Genomic DNA, 18,777 nt, shown 5'->3' with positions numbered 1-18,777 from the left:
GTTCAGGATGGCTGGGGTCCAGAGGCTATCCGGGAAGCTACAGGCACAAGGCAGGGAAAAACCCAGGATGGGGCGCTGGTTCATCACACATTATTATTATTATTATTATTATTATTATTACTATTATTATTATTAGTAGTAGTAGTAGTGGTGGTGGTAATAATAATTATTATTATTATGAGTATTATTATTATTACTCATTTCTGTGTGGTATGACACAAAAGAAAGTTGTTCATATTTATGTATTGTTATGAATCAACCCTGGAGATGTGCTCTGTTTTATGTTCACAACAAATTCTTTTATTTTTTAAGCAACTGTTTAAACTAATTCATGAGCATCATTCTATGTTTACTTGGAATTCATATGTGACAAATCCGATTAGCTAACTATTTCTGTCAAGTGCTTTGATTTTTTTTCCTGCTCTCAACTTTTCTTTATGATTTGCATCCAAGCTGCAGGATTATTTCTTTGTTGTAAAGGGAAAATATAGTCAGAATATTATTCACAAATACAAAAAATAAAAGAAAAATAGGCTACTATGCCTAATTTGGTTTTTACATGGCCAGCCTATCCTGGATGTTAGCATTTTGAAAGTTCTTCATAACTCTGTCAATGACTAAGTTTGTTATCCTATACCTCAAAGAAATATACTCTGGGCCCTTTAGGGAATTTTGCCACTTGAGCCTGTCTGAGGCCTCCAGATTGTGACTGCCATGCACCAGCCAGCTCAGCAGATTTCCTGGACATTTCTGGAATGATTTGGTGCAATGCTGCAGTTGATGCCTTCAGTGGAAGAGTAAGCATAGCAACTCTGTGTCACCCGTAACAACCTACAGCATTAAGGGATGATTTCAGCTTTCAGCTATGTTTTCCCGAAACCTGTAACCCCCCTCTCCTTTTCAATGTCCTCCAGGTTTTTTCCTCTATATTGATCCCAAAGGTTGCCTTGTTCATGCAAAAATATATGTATTAATATGCTGATCCATCCTTCTTCTAACTGCTTATTTTGATCAGGGTTGCAGAGTAATATTCCGATGCTTATTTTTATGTATTTTCTCAATGAATCCCTGTGTACGCTTATTTGCTAAAAAGAGAAAATATACACAAAGATTGTTTATAATGTACGCATAATCTACACTGTGTGCTTAAATCCAACATGAAATGATTTTTTTATTTTGGAAAAAGTTAAATCAAGGTCATGTTCATACAACCCAGCAGTAATATGGGTGTGCTACAGAACAGGAATTCAAATACAGATGAATGCTACTGGATACATATCATATGTTGCATTAAGTCTTGATATTATTATTATTATTATTATCATCACCAGAGGTGGACATTTCGGGTCTAGAAAGTTTCTACCAACTAGTTGAGTATCGGAGTCAGTCACAGAGTACTGGTTGAAACTGGTTGAGTGAAACATAATCTTGGTCTGGATTTTTACTTTCTTGAACTGAAATGTCCGCCTCTGATTATCACTAGATAGTGGTGCGTGATTATACATATATGTGTATACACACACATACGTGTGTGTGTGTGTGCGTGTGTTTGTGTGTGTATGTATAAAATCTGTGTGGGTGGTATATTTCCTGTTTGGGGATTATTTTATTATTTTTTTTATTGTACATTTACAAACTTCTAACTGTATCTAAACAGCTTAGTGAGAACTGCTTCTAGAAGCAAATGTGTTTTTAAGGTACATCTGATTCAAACAGAAAGCAAAAGCAGCATATTAACATATTTATTATGTATGCGTGTATGATGAGATGCAGCACATGCTAAAGAAGACTTTCTTTATAGTAAAGTCATTTCATTTTCTCTACGAAGTGATCTGTCATTTGTGTTCTGAGACATTCTAAAGAATGTTCTTGATCCACATTTTTTGTTATTGTATATTGAATACATTTTGCACACCATTGTTAAACACAAAAACAGCCTTTATACAGTGAGTTACAGATTGATATTACAGATTTACCAGAAATAATTCAGGTGTTAATCACTTCCATAGCCACAGGTGTATAAAATCAAGCACCTAGACATGGAGACAGCTTCTACAAACATTTGCGAAAGAATGGGTCACTCTCAGCAAGCAAGCATGGTACCGTGATAGGATGCCGCCTCTGCAAAAAGTCCATTCATGAAATTTCCTTGCTACTACATATTCCATGGTCGACTGGTAGTGGTATTATAACATAATGGAAGCAATTGGGAACAACAGCAACTTAGCCATGAAGTGGTAGGCCACGTAAAATCACAGAGCGAGGACAACACATGCTATTATGTTATGTGTAATTTTTTCTTTTAATTTAATGTATTTTAAGTTAACTTATGTGTGTCACAATTCCATAGTGGTATATGCCATGTTGGATACAAAGGAAGCGATGGGTGACATGGCCAGAAAATTGAAGTACTTTATACCACAGCACTGGAATTCTTAAATCTGAATGTTGTCAATTAATTTTATAGAATCACACACATAAGGCCAGTCAAGCAGATTACAGTGGTAAATCAATGTATGGTAATAATCTTTCATTATAAGTGACATTACTTAACTAACTGAAAGCTAAGAAATTGCTTAGACAACAACTGAGAAACAATTACTTTACAGGTTTGTGTAACTGGCCTAAACTAGACAGTACACAGGTCCAGTTTTGATAATCATAAACACTGCATAAGATTTTACCCATAATGCAGCAGAATACCAGGAAGTACATAAAATACAGCATTAATCATAATTTATTTGCTCTTACCTGTGGATTTCTGGTCTAATAAGTAAACAGACATTCCAGGCCAGATAATACCTGCATCAAAAGCCAGATTTTCTGCCAGCAGAAATATTTTATATAATATGTTGTGTGGATGCAACCTGGGCCACTGAAAGGCACAAGTTACCTAGCTCTAAAGGAAATGTGTAGGACTAAGGGGCAGAAGAAAGAACAACACATGAACGCAGTAATCATAAACAAACAACACATGAACATAGTAATCATAAACAGACAAACTAACCAAATTTGCCAAGCAAAATTGCAAATTGAATGTAAATAGGGAACAAGGTTTAAATGTGCACTGAGACCAGTGGCAGCTGGTGGCTAACCCATCAGCCCATGCCATCATATAACTATGCAGGTTGCCTACTTTTCTATACTTTATTGTGGTTAAAAAATGCAATAAAATAATAGGTCACAGGGTATTTTTAATTTGTTCAACCAGTAAATATAAAGATTAAATATTAAAATACTTATCAAGGACATCAGATGTAACAAGAAGCAATAATTCAAAATGGTGTTTCATACTCTCTAATTTAATCTTCCTGTGATGTTAGGATTGGCACTGACCCGTTTTTATTTTTAAAATGCATAAAAGCACCGCATAGATTTGTATACCGCATAAAAGCTTTTTGAGTTTGTCAGGAATCTCTACAAAATAAATTAAAACAAAATTAAAACAAGGCATGCTCATACATGTAAGGCAAGATAAGACCAATTCAGTTTATTTCTATAATTCTCTTGAGGATTATTTTACCATTATTTTTTTTTTATTGAAAACGAGAGGTATGCTGTCAAAAGAATGGTCCAGAAAGCCACACCAAAAATATTAAAACCAATCTTTTCATGGAAAAGGAAGCCTAACAAGGTAACCAAGAGGTAAGAAACAAATTGAATGGTAAATAATTGTTTTGAGGGTATTTTATGGCTGATTTAAGACATGGGTCGGCATCGACCCATCTAACATAGGAGATAGGAATAGAAAGCGAACACAATCTGAAGGTTAAAGAGGAAAATAAAATACATAAATTTGAGGAAATCCTGGAGCAGTTTTTCCCCTCCGAAGACCCACACCTTGTGGATGAGGTGCGACAACATCGGACCCAGCTGAGGAACTGGGTCACGACAACAGTTATCTGGTGAGTCATAAGAACATAAGAAATTTACAAACGAGAGGAGGCCATTCGGTCCATCAAGCTTGTTTGGGGAGAACTTAACTAATAGCTCAGAGTTGTTAAAATCTTATCTAGCTCTGATTTAAGGGAACCCAGGGTTTTAGCCTGCTCTACTTGAACAGGAAGACTATTTCATACTCTAACTACACGCTGTGTAAAGAAGTGTTTTCTTAAATTCAGTTTAAAATGTTCTCCCACTAATTTCCACCTATGGCCACGAGTTCTAGTATTTCAACAAATATTAAAGTAGCCATTTGGCTGAACAGCATCGAGACCTGTTAGAATCTTATATACCTGGATGTCCCCCCTTAATCTACTTTGCGCGAGGCTGAACAGATTCAGCTCAGCTAACCTCTCCTCATAAGACATTCCTCTAAGACCAGGAATCATTCTTGTAGCCCTACGTTGAACCTTTTCCAAGGCAGCAATGTCCTTTTTAAGGTATGGTGACCAAACCTGTACACACTATTCTAGTTGGGGTCTTACCAAGGAATTGTATAACCGTAGCATCACATCCATTGACTTAAACTCCACACACCTAGAGATGTAACCCAACATCCTGTTGGCCTTTTTAATTGCTTTGCAACACTGGCAAGTGGGACATGGAAGCATCAACATACACAACGAGGTCTTTCTCATAATCAGCTACCTTTATTTCAGTGGAACCCATAAAATATCTGTACTTCATATTTCTGCTCCCTGCATGGATTACCTTACATTTATCTACATTAAATTTTATCTGCCAGCTATCAGCGCAGTCGCTAATTAAGTCAAGATTAGGGTTGGGTACCGAAAACCGGTGCCAATACGGCACCGGTACCTATATAACTGATATGTACCGGACCGAAACAAAACGCGAATTTCGGTGCCACTTAGATGCCTGAACTGTCGATAGAAATATTTGTTCTCTGGGGCTATGATGACACAGTTGTAATAAGCATAAGATTCATCAACACACACGTGACATCATCAGGAAATGAGACCATCCGAGATGCGCGTGAATGCAGCAACTAACGTTACACTTGCTCTGACGGCAGCAGGTGGTGTACTGCTATCTTAGCTTGCTAAATTAAGACAACTTTTGTTAAAATGCCTAAAACTAAACAGTCAAAAGTGTGGCTATATTTCACAAGAAAGGATTCCAACACCGCGGCATGCAGCAAATGTTTTACAGCAGTTGCGTGTAAAGGGGGAAACACGTCAAATCTAATGAAACATTTGAGGGTACACGGAATAAACTTAAAAGCAGAGGGATGCACCGTGCTTGACAGCTTGCGGACAACAGCTGGCACGATCGGTGTGAATAACCCCAGCCCCAGTCATACCAACCGTAGCAAAAAGGAGTCCACTGATTATGATGACGACAGCAACCTTTCCGCAGGTTAGTAGTAGGCTAATGTAATGTTAAATTAACATTACATAGGTGGCTTATGTTTTGTTGTTGTTTTTTGTATTTACATATATATTCATATATACTTTAAACTTTTAATATATTGTTCAATTTTAAGCATTCAATTTTTTGTTCAATAAAAATGTATTCTTGAGTCATCCACCATCATTTTGTGGCTTTTGTAAAGTATCGGTTCAGGCACCGTTTGGGCACCGGTACCGTTTTAAAAGTATCGATTTGGCACCGGTATCGAAAAAACCCCAAACGATACCCAACCCTAGTCAAGATCCCGTTGTAGCCTCTGTGCTGCTAATTTAGTATCTGATACACCACCCACCTTGATGTTGTCTGCAAATTTAACCAGTTTACTGTATGTGTTGGTGTCAATATCATTAATGTAAATTAGGAACAATAATGGTCCTAAAATTGAACCCTGCGTTACCCCACTATGAACGCAGGCCCACTATGACATTGTGCCTCTAATAACTACTCGCTGCTTCCTGTCAGTTAACCAGTTTTCGATCCAAGCTGCTACAGTTTCTAAAATCCCTGCAGCTTTGAGCTTAAGCAAGAGCTGTTTGTGGGGGACAACATCAAAGGTCTTCTGGAAATCTAAGTAGATCACATCGTAGGTCTTTTGGTGATCAATTTCTATTGTAGCTTCCTCAAAGAATTCAAGTAAATTCGTTAAACAGGATCTACCCCTCCTAAATCCATGTTGGCTATCCTTTATAATGTTATTTGCATCTAGGTAATCTACCATTTTCATTTGAATTATAGCTTCCATTATTTTTCCAGTAATGCTAGTTAAACTGATTGGCCTATAGTTTGCTGGATTACTTCTATCCCCTTTTTTGAATATGGGCGTTATATTAGCATACTTCCAATCTGAAGGTACCAAACCCGCAGATAATGATTTCTGGAATATTAAAGTTAAAGGTTGGCTAATAATATCCCTCATCTCTTTTAAAACTATAGGTAAGATGCCGTCAGGGCCCTACGATTTATTTATTTTGAGCTTAGCTACACTGAAAAAAATGATATGTTGACATTACTTAACTTTTTTATGTCAACAGGTTCCACGTAAGTTAAGTTGCCTTTAAGAAAGAATATTTATTTCAGTGAACATAAGGTAATTACATAAAGTTAATGTAATTTTGTTTAGTTCAATCAACGTAACATTCATGATTTTGTTTTAATCTATTTGGTTAATTAAGTTCAATTACTCAAATTTATATTGTTATGTTCAAAGAGATAAGAAAAAAGTTTCAGTTTCATTGTGTTTATTAAATAACATTTTTACAATGTTTTACAATGAACACTTTCTACTGTTTTTCCAACAATAAAATGTTTTTCAAAATCTACATGCTGTCATACTTTTCAAAATAATTATTTTAACTTATTACAATAAGTTACAATTTTAATACTATTAAAAGAATAATACAAGTATAAAGTAAAATAAAAGCATGCAGCCTTTTGTTGTGATTCGTGCGTGCGGGCGAGCAGGCAAACAGGCAAGCGAAGCCGGAAGTGCAGGCAAACGGGTTTTTACTTGGGAATGGACAGAACCAACACAACAACAAACATCAACGAACATTAATGACGGATCTGGGGAAGACTGACTCAGACACGGACTAAATACAGAAGACAAGCCGAAATAACAAGGAACAGCTGGGCACGATCGGGGAAGCGCACGTGGATAATGAGGGGGCGTGGCACACATCGGGATCGAACGGAGCGGATCGTGACAGAACCCCCCCCCAAAGGCGCGCACACCGGGCGCGCCCGAGAGGAGGCGACGGACGAGACCGGGGAACAGGACCTGGAAGACAAAAGCAAAACATCAACGAGACACCGGAAACAGGACAGAGACACAAAACAGGAACAAGGACCAGAAAAACGACAAGACCTGACAGAGGACAGGGAACGCGGACAGGCAGACAAAGAAAGGAGACAGAGAGGGGACAGAAAATGGAGGAACAAAAAGGACGGGAGTGAACACGGGAGGCACAGAGGGACGAGCAGCAAAAACCGGAGGGACAAAAGGACCAGGAGGGGACGGAGGAGACACAGAGGGACGAGGAACCGAGACAGGAGGAACAAAGGGACGAGGAGACGGAACAAAGGGAGGAGGAAGAACAGGGCGAGCTCGAGGGAACCCAGGCGGGCAAGGGAAGGCAGCCACAGGGGCCACAGGCAGAAGGGAGGCCGGAGCAGGAGGGGACAAGGAGACAGACGTAGGGACCGACAAAGGAAACAAGGAGGGAGCAGGAGGGAACACTGGCGCAGGCAGGCAGGAGGGGGAAGCCGCAGCAGGCGGAGGCGCAGCCGGAGCCAGGGAAGGCGCCGTCCGACGCCCAGCCGAAGCGGGGGGACCCGGAGGCGGCAGCTGAGCCGGAGCCGCAGGACCCGCAGGCAGCCACCGAGCCACGGCCAGGGGGCGCACGGGCGAGCCAGGGGTTAGGGCAGGCGGGACCAGGACCCGACGCCTGTGTCCCCGTCCCTTACGGGAAACGGACAGGCGCGGTCCTGGGGTGTGTCGGCCTTGCTGAGGCAAGGGTGAGGGAGTCAAGAGGGAGGTCGGTGCTGAGTGGACAGAAGTCAAGGCCTCTAAAGAGGCAACAGGCAGGGCAGCCGGAGCCGCGGGCGTGGCAGCCAGAGCCGCGGGTGTGGCCGCAGGCGGGGCAGCCAGAGCCGCGGGCGGGGCAGCCAGAGCCGCAGGAGGGGCAGCCAGAGCCGCGGGCAGGACAGCCAGAGCGGCGGGCAGGACAGCCAGAGCGGCGGCCTCAGGCGGGGCCGCGGGCAGAGCGGTGGCCTCAGGCGGGGCCGCGGGCCTGGCCGTAGCAGCCGGCTGGACAGGCGAGCAGGGCTGGGCCGGCTGGACAGGCGAGCAGGGCTGGGCCGGCTGGACAGGCGAGACGGGCAGGACAGGCGAGTGGTCAGCAAGGGGCGCTGCGGGCATGCAGGACTGGCCGGACAGGACAGGCGAGACGGGCAGGACCGACGAGCAGGGCTGGCCGGACAGGACAGGCGAGACGGGCAGGACCGGCGAGCAGGGCTGGCCGGACGAGACGGGCAGGTCAGGCGAGACGGGCTTGGGCGTGCGGCCAGCAGGAGGTGCCGCAGGCAGAGCAGGCACCTCGGCGGGCGTGGGTGCAGGCGGAGGTAGCACCGGGACCTCAGACACAGCCGTGGGTACCACCAGCACGTGGCCAACAGGGAGCGCCGCAGCAGGCACCACCAGCACGTGGCCAGCAGGGGGCGCCCTGGCAGGCACCTTGGGCTGAGCGGCAGCCGGATCTGCAGGCGGTGCCGCAGGCAGAGCGGCCACCTCGGGCAGGTCGGGAGATGTGGCCTCGGACAGGGCCGCGGGCAGGACGGGAGATGTGGCCTCGGATGGGGTCGCAGGTGTGTAGCCAGCAGGAGGCGCCTCGGCGGGCACCTCAGGAAGAGCGGAGGCAGCTGCAGGCGTGCGACCAGCAGGGGCCGCCTGGGCAGGCGCCTCGGGCGTCCGGTCAGCAGGGGGCGCCTTGGCGTGCGCCTCCGTCACGCGGCCAGCAGGGGGCGCCTCGGCATGCGCCGCCATCACGCGGCCAGCAGGGGGCGCCGCAGCGGGTGCCGCAGCCTGAGTGGTGGCAGCAGCAGGGGCTGCAGGCAGAGCAGGAAGGACAGGCGGGTCAGGTCGGACTGCTGGCAAAGCGGCAGCAGGCGGTGCCGCTGGCAAAGCGGCAGGAGCTGCAGCAGACGGTGCCGCGGGCAGAGCGGCGACAGCAGCAGCAGCAGGCGGTGCCGCGGGCAGAGCGGCGACGGCAGCAGCAGCAGCAGGCGGTGCCGCGGGCAGAGCGGCGACGGCAGCAGCAGCAGGCGGTGCCGCGGGCAGAGCGGCGACGGCAGCAGCAGCAGGCGGTGCCGCAGGCAGAGCGGCGACAGCAGCAGGGACCACAGGCAGGGCAGGCGGGTCAGACAGAACAGGCGGGTCAAGCAGGACAGGCGGTGCCGCTGGCAAAGCGGCGACAGTAGCAGCTGGTGCTGCAGGCGGTGCCGCAGGCAGAGCGGCTTCAGCAGCAGCAGGCTGTGCCACGGGCAGAGCGGCGGCAGCAGCAGCTGGTGCTGCAGGCGGTGCCGCAGGCAGAGCGGCAGTAGCAGCAGCAGCAGGCGGTGCCGCGGGCAGAGCGGCGGTAGCAGCAGCTGGTGCTGCAGGCGGTGCCGCAGGTAGAGCGGCGGTAGCAGCAGCAGCAGGCGGTGCCGCAGGCAGAGCGGCGGTAGCAGCAGCAGCAGGCGGTGCCGCAGGCAGAGCGGCGGTAGCAGCTGGTGCTGCAGGCGGTGCCGCGGGCAGAGCGGCGGCAGCAGCATCAGGCGGTGCCGCGGGCAGAGCGGCGGCAGCAGCATCAGGCGGTGCCGCGGGCAGAGCGGCAGCAGCAGGCGGTGCCGCAGGCAGAGCGGCGGCAGCAGCAGCTGGTGCTGCAGGCACGTCCGGAGTAGGCAGGTCTGTAGCAGGCAGGAGGGGTGCTGAGCGCGTATGCGCCTTTCCTTTCCGCCCTTTAGGGATCTGGGGACTGGCGTCTCTGACGGCACTGATCCCTCTCCCGGGACAGCGCTCTGGCCGGTCATCCCCAGCCTCCAAAGGAGGCAGGTCCTCCTCGTCATGGGGCCCATCGGTCACACAGGCGTCCTCCAAGGCGGGGAGAAGGGAGCACGCTCCCAGGAAGAGCGTCTGGCCTGTTTTTCTCCTCCTGCGTCTCTTCTTGGCAAGAGCGGGGCTCTCTAGGACCCAGGGTAGGTCCTTCTCCTGGGGTCTTTCCCCAGGTAGTTCCCCAGCGCTGGGGAACTGAGCGGCCGTAGCCGCGTGAAGCTCAGGGTTGCGCGTCTTATCGCCAGCCCTTTTCAAGACCGGGAAGGTGGCTGGTAACGAGTCGGGGGGCGGTTCCCGGGCGGCATACCCCGGGTGCGGTAGCCAAACCGCTGCTCTCACCCTCAGCTGCCGCAGGTGTTCGCCCACCTGTTCGAGCAGCTGCTCCTCGCCGGTGTGGAACCTCCTGTCGAGGAGCTCCCAGCAGCTATCCACCAGCCGGCGGGCTACGGGATCCGGGTGGCGATCAAGCCGGTTCGTCCAGGCGATCACTTCGTTCTCCATAGGGAGAACCTCCCCGGTAACGCTGAGCTTGTTAAGGAGATCCGTCATTCTGTTGTGATTCGTGCGTGCGGGCGAGCGGGCAAACAGGCAAGCGAAGCCGGAAGTGCAGGCAAACGGGTTTTTACTTGGGAATGGACAGAACCAACACAACAACAAACATCAACGAACATTAACTCTTTCACTGTCGCCGCCTAGTGGTTCGGACGCATACGTCCGGATTTTCAATAACAAAAAAAAATGACGTTCAATAAAAGAAACAAATGTATCAAATCAACCAAAAACGGCTTGTTACACTACAAAAAACCTTTCAGATAATATCTGTAGAAAGTTGCGCAATTTTTGTGCCATGGTTTTTTTGTAACAAGTAAAAATAAAATGACCATGGTAGCCATCTTTAAACGGGTCGAGTGTCAGGAAGTAAAATATAAGTGTTAATAAAATGAAAACTAAGCACTTCAAACTATTTCTTTCACGGCCAATACTTCATAAACCGTCACAGTATTAAGACAAAACACGCATTTTTCCATAAATATGACTGTAATGCTCTCAAATAGCTTGCTCACTCATCGCGGAAAAATGTCAGTCGGCATTCTGTACATTCGTGCAATGTTTTTCATCTTCGGAGTTTTAGAAGAAAACCAATGAATAAAATGACAAATTTACCCTCGTTTGAAAGCTTGATCTCTTATGTACATAAATCAATCACTGTAATCCTTCATTGTCAAGTATTTTTTCAGATATATGCTCTGCTTCCCTGCTAGCACATTATTTTTTACGCACTGAACCTTTGCCCATGGTTATGTTTCACCATAATAAACTTTTTACATGAACATCAAATTACAGTGTCATTTGCTTCATCCAATAGAGGTGTGTCTAAGGTTTGCAAAATGGTATGGGATGTGCTGATTGGGCATTGTTTTTCGCACTGGGGACATGAATGCGCAACTTATTCTCTGCAGGTGCAGTATTTGTGGGAGTGTCTCGATTACGCATTGCGCACGTAGTCTCCGTGAGTTTACCCAGTTATTTTCGGACAACAACTTTTTTGACTGAAGAAAAATGGCTCGGATGACTTTCACTGTTGAGAAAGCACAGAAGATGATTTTGAAGAGTGGTTCGGGGGAAGAAAGTGTCGCTTTTATCCATTGATTCGATGGAGGAGGACGCTTTTTTGCGCGGAGAGGATGCAACGCTCGACATAAGTACATTTATTTACAGTTTACATTTTACTCTTTTATTCTATAGATTTTTATAATTCCGTGAGTCAGCAAATTACAATTAACATTTGCTTTGGTAACACTTGTATTGTGGTACATTGGGAAAAGTTCCGCATCGCCTTTGTCAAGCTTTGAAGTGTGCAAAGTAATGCAGCGATTTTGGCTTTCACTTGGGCAAAGTTACGCGGGGCTTTGTTTGGGCAAAGTTATGCGGGGCACTTGTCGGCCTTGTTTGAGCAAAGTTATGTACAGTTAGGGCTGGACAATAATTCGATATCAATATATATCGCGATATATTTTTTTCCGATAACGGTGATACGATTTTTAAACACATTTCCGATATTTCGATATACATTTGAATATTATATATATTCACCGGCTTTTAAAAATGTATCACAAGTGCTAAACAGCGCGTATTCAAATCGCATTCGCATGGTAATTTGCTGAACAACGCAGCTGTGAAACGTGATCCAGGTAAAACTTTTTTAGACAGCATAAATAATATTGAAGCATTTGTTTTCAAGCAGACTGTTAAAAGCAAAAGCAACAAAGCATTTTAGACTTTGTAAAGAAACCATAGTAACCACGTGTATGATACTTTTCAGAGCTGCGTCAGAGGGAAATGACTCGTGAATTTAATTTTGACACTGGTTAGCTTTTTGTGAAAACGAACTACAGTACACCCCGCAGGTTTTTTGTGATTTTGTGAGCGATCTTTGTGTTTTCAATGTTGGAGAATATAATTAAAGGTTCGTATCAAGAAACGACGGTGGATTTTATTGTATACTGGTAAATCTCTGCTGTTAGTTGGTGGTATGCCTTTTGTTAGCCAACATGTATGTCGGGGCCGGCTCTACGCTGGGGCAACGCCCCCTTAAGCAAACGTCCTGCCCCCTTAAATCAAACTTTTAGAAGTTGAGGAAGAAAATAATAATTACCCACAAACTGAATATGGACAAGATTTACTACAGTAGCTGAAAAATCCACTGAAAAAGGCACAAACGAGATGATAAGTTTCACTTCTTGTTCGTTCTTTCCCTCTGCGTTCTGTTTGTGCGCGGGCTCACGCAGCACTCGGCAGATCCCCCACTCACCCTCCCCCCAGCTAAACATCCAATCACTGTTAGTATGCAAATGAGCCAGTTTCTCAGTAGGCAGGGCAAAGCGAAATGAGCTGCGTGATTGCGGAAGGTTTGGAGGAAACAGCAATCTCTCTCGTCAAAATCATAGTGACTAGTGAGATCATGGTTCGAATTATTTTTGTCTATTTGGGGGGGTCTTGATCGGGGGGTACTGTACCCCCCAGTACCCCCCGATCAAGACCCCCCCCAAATAGACAAAAATAGCAGTTTGGGGGGGGGGGGGGGTATTAACATTTTTCTTGTTTTTTTTTTTTTTAAGAAAGAACCTCACCTTGTAGGAAAATTTTATGTAAAACGATTTTAGACACCCCTAGTGTGGATCGTACCATTTGAACCACTTTGGCGCTAGAAGCAGCTTAGCCAGTCGGTTACGTCATTCATTCTCATTGAGCGACTTGTTCGTTGTGATTTCAAGATTCTTTATTCGTCACATACATAGTTATAACAAGTACAACATGTAGTGAAATGAACCCTGACCGATCCTATTTTTCAGTTTTATATTTCAAGACTCGGTGAATTGATTTTTTCTTTTTCATAACTTAGCCTACCCTTTTTAGTTTTGGTAATATTGGCAATAGTGAAAAGTGTTTTGTTGGGTTCAAATATGTTTGATATAGGCCATCCAATTAAGGTAAATGTCTTGTTTTTAATCTGATGAGGAATATTTTATTTTATTTTTTGTTTTACTTTTCAGTTTTCCCCCTGAGGGATTGCCACCTTACTGTGGTCAGGGGCTTTGCGTGCCTCAGTGACCCTAAGAGCTACACCAGCAGAAGCTTAGCCTTCAGGTGGGACACCCAAGTTGGACAGGTCTTAGGGCAGAGGCCTGACAAAGTGCAATCCAATTACATGACAAAAACAGTTATCCAGAGCACCACCCCACCCCTTTCCCGCCTTTGTTGCCACCATGTGCCCCCTTCACATTTCTGTCTGCCCCCTCATATATGCATGTCTAGAACCGGCCCCGATGTATGTACATATTTATAGCATGCCGATCGCGTCAAACAAATCGCGGCAATGCCAAAAACCCGTGCATGTACATTCTCAGTTATTAACGCACATAAATACATTTCAAGCACATGCTAATATATTGCTGCCATATTGGTTTTCGGTTATCTCGATCATCGGTTATCTCGACGCTTTTTGGCAACCCCCTAGGCCGGCGACATAACCGGGTTCGACTGTATATGAATAATCAGCCTGTTCTAGTTTAAATGGAAATATATTATTGTTAATAAGCTGAGTCTGAGAGTTTTATTTATTTGATAGTTTATTTCACATTTCTTGTTTGTAAAGGCTAAATACAAAAAAAAAGTGAACCTTTTTTTTTTGTACTGTTTTTATTTAAAAAAAAAAATTATATAATTTTAATAGGAGGAGCCTGGAGGTATTATAGACTTTGCAAATTCAGTTTGCAGACAACCATTGTGCGTGTCCTCGGCAGTTTTTTCCTGAGGCTTTTTAATATTGTCCATATCGATATCGGAATTATATCGTATCGACCAAAATTAAGAAATATATCGTGATATAAATTTTTGCCATATCGTCCAGGCCTATGTACAGTACTTGTCGGCTTTGTTTGGGCAACATTATGTACGGTACTTGTCGGCTTTGTTTGGGCAAAGTTATGCGGGGCACTTGTCGGCTTTGTTTGGGCAAAGTTATGCGGGGCACTTGTCGGGCTTTGTTTGGGCACAGTTATGCGGGGCACCTGTTGGGCTTTGTTTGGGCACAGTTATGCGGGGCACTTGTCGGGCTTTGTTTGGGCACAGTTATGCAGGGTTATGGTTAGAAACAAAATGTTTCTTATGACCCATAAGTGGTAATGCATTTAGAAAGAAAGACGCTATCCCAAAACACTGCTAGTTACACTGCGGCCATTTTGGATAGGTTTTGGATAGGTTTGGCACAAGTCGTGCAAATAAAATATAGATTTTCCTACAAATGTGTGGTGATTTTGTGTGACAAAATGTTACTTATGACCCATAAGTGGTAATGCATTTAGAAAGAAAGACGCTACCCCAAGAAACACTGCTAGTTACACTGTGGCCAGTTTGGATAGGTTTTGGATAGGTTTTGGATAAGTTTGGCACAAGTCGTGTGAATAAAATATAGATTTTCCTACAAATGTGTGACAAATTGTTACTTATGACCTATAAGTGGTAATGCATTTAGAAAGAAAGTTGCTACCCCAAAAAACACTGCTAGTTACACTATTGCCATTTTGGATAAGTTTCAGATTAGTTTAGGTTAGGTTTTGGATAGGAAAAGCTCCCAGTTGCACCATTTGCTCTTTCCTCCATAAAACCTGTTTGGCTGCATCAAATGATATGAAATTGGGCACACATGTAGAAAACAAGTTTGGGAACCAGATTTTTAAAATTGGACCTATTCCATCATGTAGTTTTTGAAATATTTACAAAAATCCAAGACACAAAGACAGATTTTGTATTTTTCCAGCTGTTTTTGTTATATTCGCATGTCCATAAATTATACACAGGTTATTCATTTCGTTATTGAACTTCCTACAATCAATTGTAAAGGGGTCAACTTTGATTTTAGGTATCAGGCATGTGCCTGTGACTTTTATATCTGAAGTTATAAGGTAATTATTCCAAAGAGGGAAGAAATGCCCCCCCATGCAAGGGGCCCCTGGTGCACTCCATAGAGTTAATGACGGATCTGGGGAAGACTGACTCAGACACGGACTAAATACAGAAGACAAGCCGAAATAACAAGGAACAGCTGGGCACGATCGGTGAAGCACACGTGGATAATGAGGGGGCGTGGCACACATCGGGATCGAACGGAGCGGATCGTGACACCTTTAAATGAAAGGATTGACAAAAATGCTTAAAAAAAATCAGCTAACACTTGTTATTCAAAGGAAGATGAACATTGGAAAGCAAAGCAACATTTTTACAATGTTTAATTTTTTTCAAACAAGAGCATGTTCACAAAATCTGAGTAATGCCTTCACTTTTCAAAATAAAACTTCTTTACTTATTACAAGTGTCACGTCCCGCTCCGTACGATCCCGATGTGTGCCACGCCCCCCTCATTACCTCGTGTTCTTCCCTGATGGATCTCACTTGTTGCTCGTTTCCCTCAGCTTGTCTAGTGTATTTAGTCCTTGTCAGAGTCAGTCATCCCCAGATCAGTCATTGTTATGTTACGTGTCGTTGCTTCCTGTTTGCCCTCGTCCTTATTAAAAGTCCTGTTTCCCCGAACCTCCGGCTCTGTGCGCCTGCTTACCCGCTCGCTCACCCGTGGAGCGTGACAAGAAGTTACAAAAATAATATTACCAGTAAAAAGTAAAATAAAATACTGTCTTTAAATTAAATGATTTACAAAAATATACTTTAGTAAACTTGAAAAAAAAAAAAGCAGTAAACATTGCAGTAAAGCAAAAGTAAAGATTATTAAAGACATCACCTGGTTAGCACTGAAAAAAAAAAAAAGTACTGCAACAGCCAGTGCAACATTATGGACAAAACAAAGGTCCTGCCTCTTAGCCCTTGTTTCAAGTTACAGTGCCTATGAAAGGAGTCTATTTTTTAAGACCTGGACTTTGTTTGACAGCTTGGTGGCATCCAGTTGCATAAAAATCTTTTGAAACAATTCAAAAGTATATCTCAGATGCTGGGGGTAAGCCAAGTTTAATGCATAAATTAGACCAACCATCATGGAACATGCATTAGCTACATTATTCAAGTTTTCAAGTACTTGGATGCCTTCGATGATGACACCAACATCTTCGTATGGGTCTGCAACATCTGCCCCTTCATGTTTTATGGCATAGATTCCGAGAGTGGTGTTGCTCATCAAAATTTGGGTTTCATCATGTTCAGCGTCCTAAAAATAGACAAGTACAAATAATAAGTACAAAATAAAACAATTACCAACAGATCAAGGGTAAAAATAGGAACTTTTAGAAAAAGTTTCTTAAATTTTTTAAATAGCTTACCATGTACTCCTTCACTAGGTTTGAAGGATCTTCATTTAGGTAGACCACTAAGGCTTTCAGGATGCATTCACGCTTTTTTTCAATGCTCTAATCAAAATGAAATGAGAATTAGTACTTTTTGCTGTACATCTTAAATTTAAGTAGCATTACGCAAATTATACCACTGCTGTATTTTACGAAAGTCAAGTGTGTCCAACAACCAATGGTCCCAAATCAGAAGCACTGCATAGGATACACAATTATCTTGAACTTCTGAGCTGTTCTAATTGTAGTTGCAAAAACAACTCTGTTAAAGTATAAGAGAGGCAGAAAGTCATTGATGCTTCAAAATAAAAAAATCATGATATTTGGAGCCGAAGAAAGACAATTCACCTTTAACTTTTAATCCATAATTTTAGTATATAAAAAAAAAGATTAAATGAAGGATGAGTTAAAAAATAACAAAATAATCATATTTGGATGAAATATTAGTTTGGCCTATTATGAATTATGAGAATTGGTGATGAATTTAGAGAACATACCTGATCCAAAACTGACAGGATGTCTGTGATCTTCTGTGCGGCTGCTCCTCCTTTCTTTTTGAAATTTTTGAGGAGCTGGGGGGAGAAATGATCAAGCTGACCCATGAATTTGGACACCAAAGGAATTGTTGTAATCCTGCTGAATTCCGCAGATACCTGGTACAATTTCCAAACAAAACAAAACAAAGAGAGAGAGAGAGAAATCAGGGTGCTTCGTAAATTTTTGACAGGACATCATACACTTCCTTTACCAGCACTCACAGATAACACACATTTACGATAAATGAACAAACCTGAATTACATCTAAAGTACTTCAAATCATAGTTTAGAATTATAACAACATCCAAGCAAGCTGACATGACATTAAAGACATACCTCTCTCTCAGTAAAGAGTGCTGGCCATCTGTTCTTGAATTCAGCAATGAAAGGTGAATCTTCTACCACCTCGTGCCTCCGTAGAGCAAACGTTCTGTCCATCAGCCCCTTGATAACCTGCTCGTTGTTTCTTTTAGTCACCTCCGATAGTAGTGTAATCCTTTGATTTTCAAGTGTTTCTTTTGTTTCACCCACTGGGTAATCTGGACAGTAATTTACCTCAGCTTTTCTCGGTTTCTTCACTTGGTTAGGACTTCCAGTGGATCCTTTTCGCTTATGGGAATTGATGTTCAGCTCTGAACATCCTATGTTTCTCAATTTTGTTCTGTAGTTTGCCATCTTATATTTTAAACTAATTTTCCAGCCATAGTAGCCACTTACAGAGCCATTTTCTTTTAGGCATGGATGCTTCTGTATCAAACTGAAAACTAACAATGCTTTCAGCTCTTATGTGATTTGAATGTACCATACACGTTTGTTTTAAATGAGCAGTCCTTAAACATACAACTAACTGTCTCATGACTGCGCAAGTGATTATTTATATGGAGAAAATAATCACTTACTGAAGGAATGTCAGTAACAGCACAAACATGACAATTTATCACTGTAGTTTGACTAGAATTTTGATTTTGAGGTAGCTGCTCACTGCCATGTGATCTGGATAAGTGGGACCGCAGTGCATTCCAGGTTTTAAAAGTGCATGGACAGTTAAAATATGCACATGGATATTTGTGTTTGCGGGCATAATGTCCATGTACCAACCTGAAGTGCTTTAAAAGCTTTGATCTGGAGGCCTGAGACGATCCACAATCTCTGCACAGCCACATACAGGGACTCTACAGGCTTTCAAGTTTCAAAACTCCGTAAGGGAGAAAAATAATGAGAGTCAGAACAAAATATGAAAAACTGCAAACTACTAAACTTACGGTAAGTAAAAATGTGTTAGCTGACCAAACAAACAAGCTTACATTAAATAGCTAGATGTCATCTTAATTAAATGTCAAATATGCTTATTTGGGGGGTTTATCAGGCTTGAATAATAAAACGAGATATTAAATAACAATGTGCCAACACCAACTTTTAAGATTA

At 43.6% G+C, this 18,777-nt stretch overlaps 2 protein-coding genes across 3 annotated transcripts in view; one reads left to right on the top strand and one right to left on the bottom strand.

Moving 5' to 3' along the window:
• The window catches only part of nfasca (neurofascin homolog (chicken) a), a 133,113-nt gene extending 131,290 nt beyond the window's left edge, over positions 1–1,823 (top strand). For both annotated transcript variants that reach the window (XR_011992748.1, XM_072715806.1), the window contains exon 33: positions 7–1,823. The gene's annotated coding sequence lies outside the window, so the exon portion shown is untranslated. The remainder of the gene's footprint in view (positions 1–6) is intronic.
• Positions 1,824–16,263: 14,440 nt separating this feature from the next.
• On the bottom strand, positions 16,264–18,534 carry LOC140577642 (uncharacterized). Its single transcript, XM_072715165.1, has 5 exons — positions 17,689–18,534; positions 17,313–17,387; positions 16,792–16,878; positions 16,551–16,679; positions 16,264–16,269 (listed from the first exon to the last, which is right to left on the bottom strand). The coding sequence occupies exons 1-5, from the start codon at positions 18,025–18,027 to the stop codon at positions 16,264–16,266; spliced, it is 636 nt and encodes a 211-aa protein (XP_072571266.1). The 5' UTR covers positions 18,028–18,534.
• Positions 18,535–18,777: the final 243 nt, after the last annotated feature.

The sequence above is a fragment of the Paramormyrops kingsleyae genome, chromosome 8 (genome assembly GCF_048594095.1).
Source record: "Paramormyrops kingsleyae isolate MSU_618 chromosome 8, PKINGS_0.4, whole genome shotgun sequence".
Lineage (NCBI taxonomy): Eukaryota > Metazoa > Chordata > Actinopteri > Osteoglossiformes > Mormyridae > Paramormyrops > Paramormyrops kingsleyae.
The sequence above is the reverse complement of the archived record's forward strand: the minus strand, read 5'-3'. Positions and strand labels throughout refer to the sequence as shown.

Excerpts from the sequence above, each read along its gene's own strand:
- LOC140577642 (XM_072715165.1), bottom strand. The coding sequence starts at position 18,027 with ATGGCAAACTACAGAACAAAATTGAGAAACATAGGATGTTCAGAGCTG. Across the intron at positions 17,388-17,688 it reads CACTCTTTACTGAGAGAGAG|CTCCTCAAAAATTTCAAAAA; the intron begins GTATGTCTTTAA and ends TTCTCCCCCCAG. Across the intron at positions 16,680-16,791 it reads ACCTAGTGAAGGAGTACATG|GACGCTGAACATGATGAAAC; the intron begins GTAAGCTATTTA and ends GTCTATTTTTAG.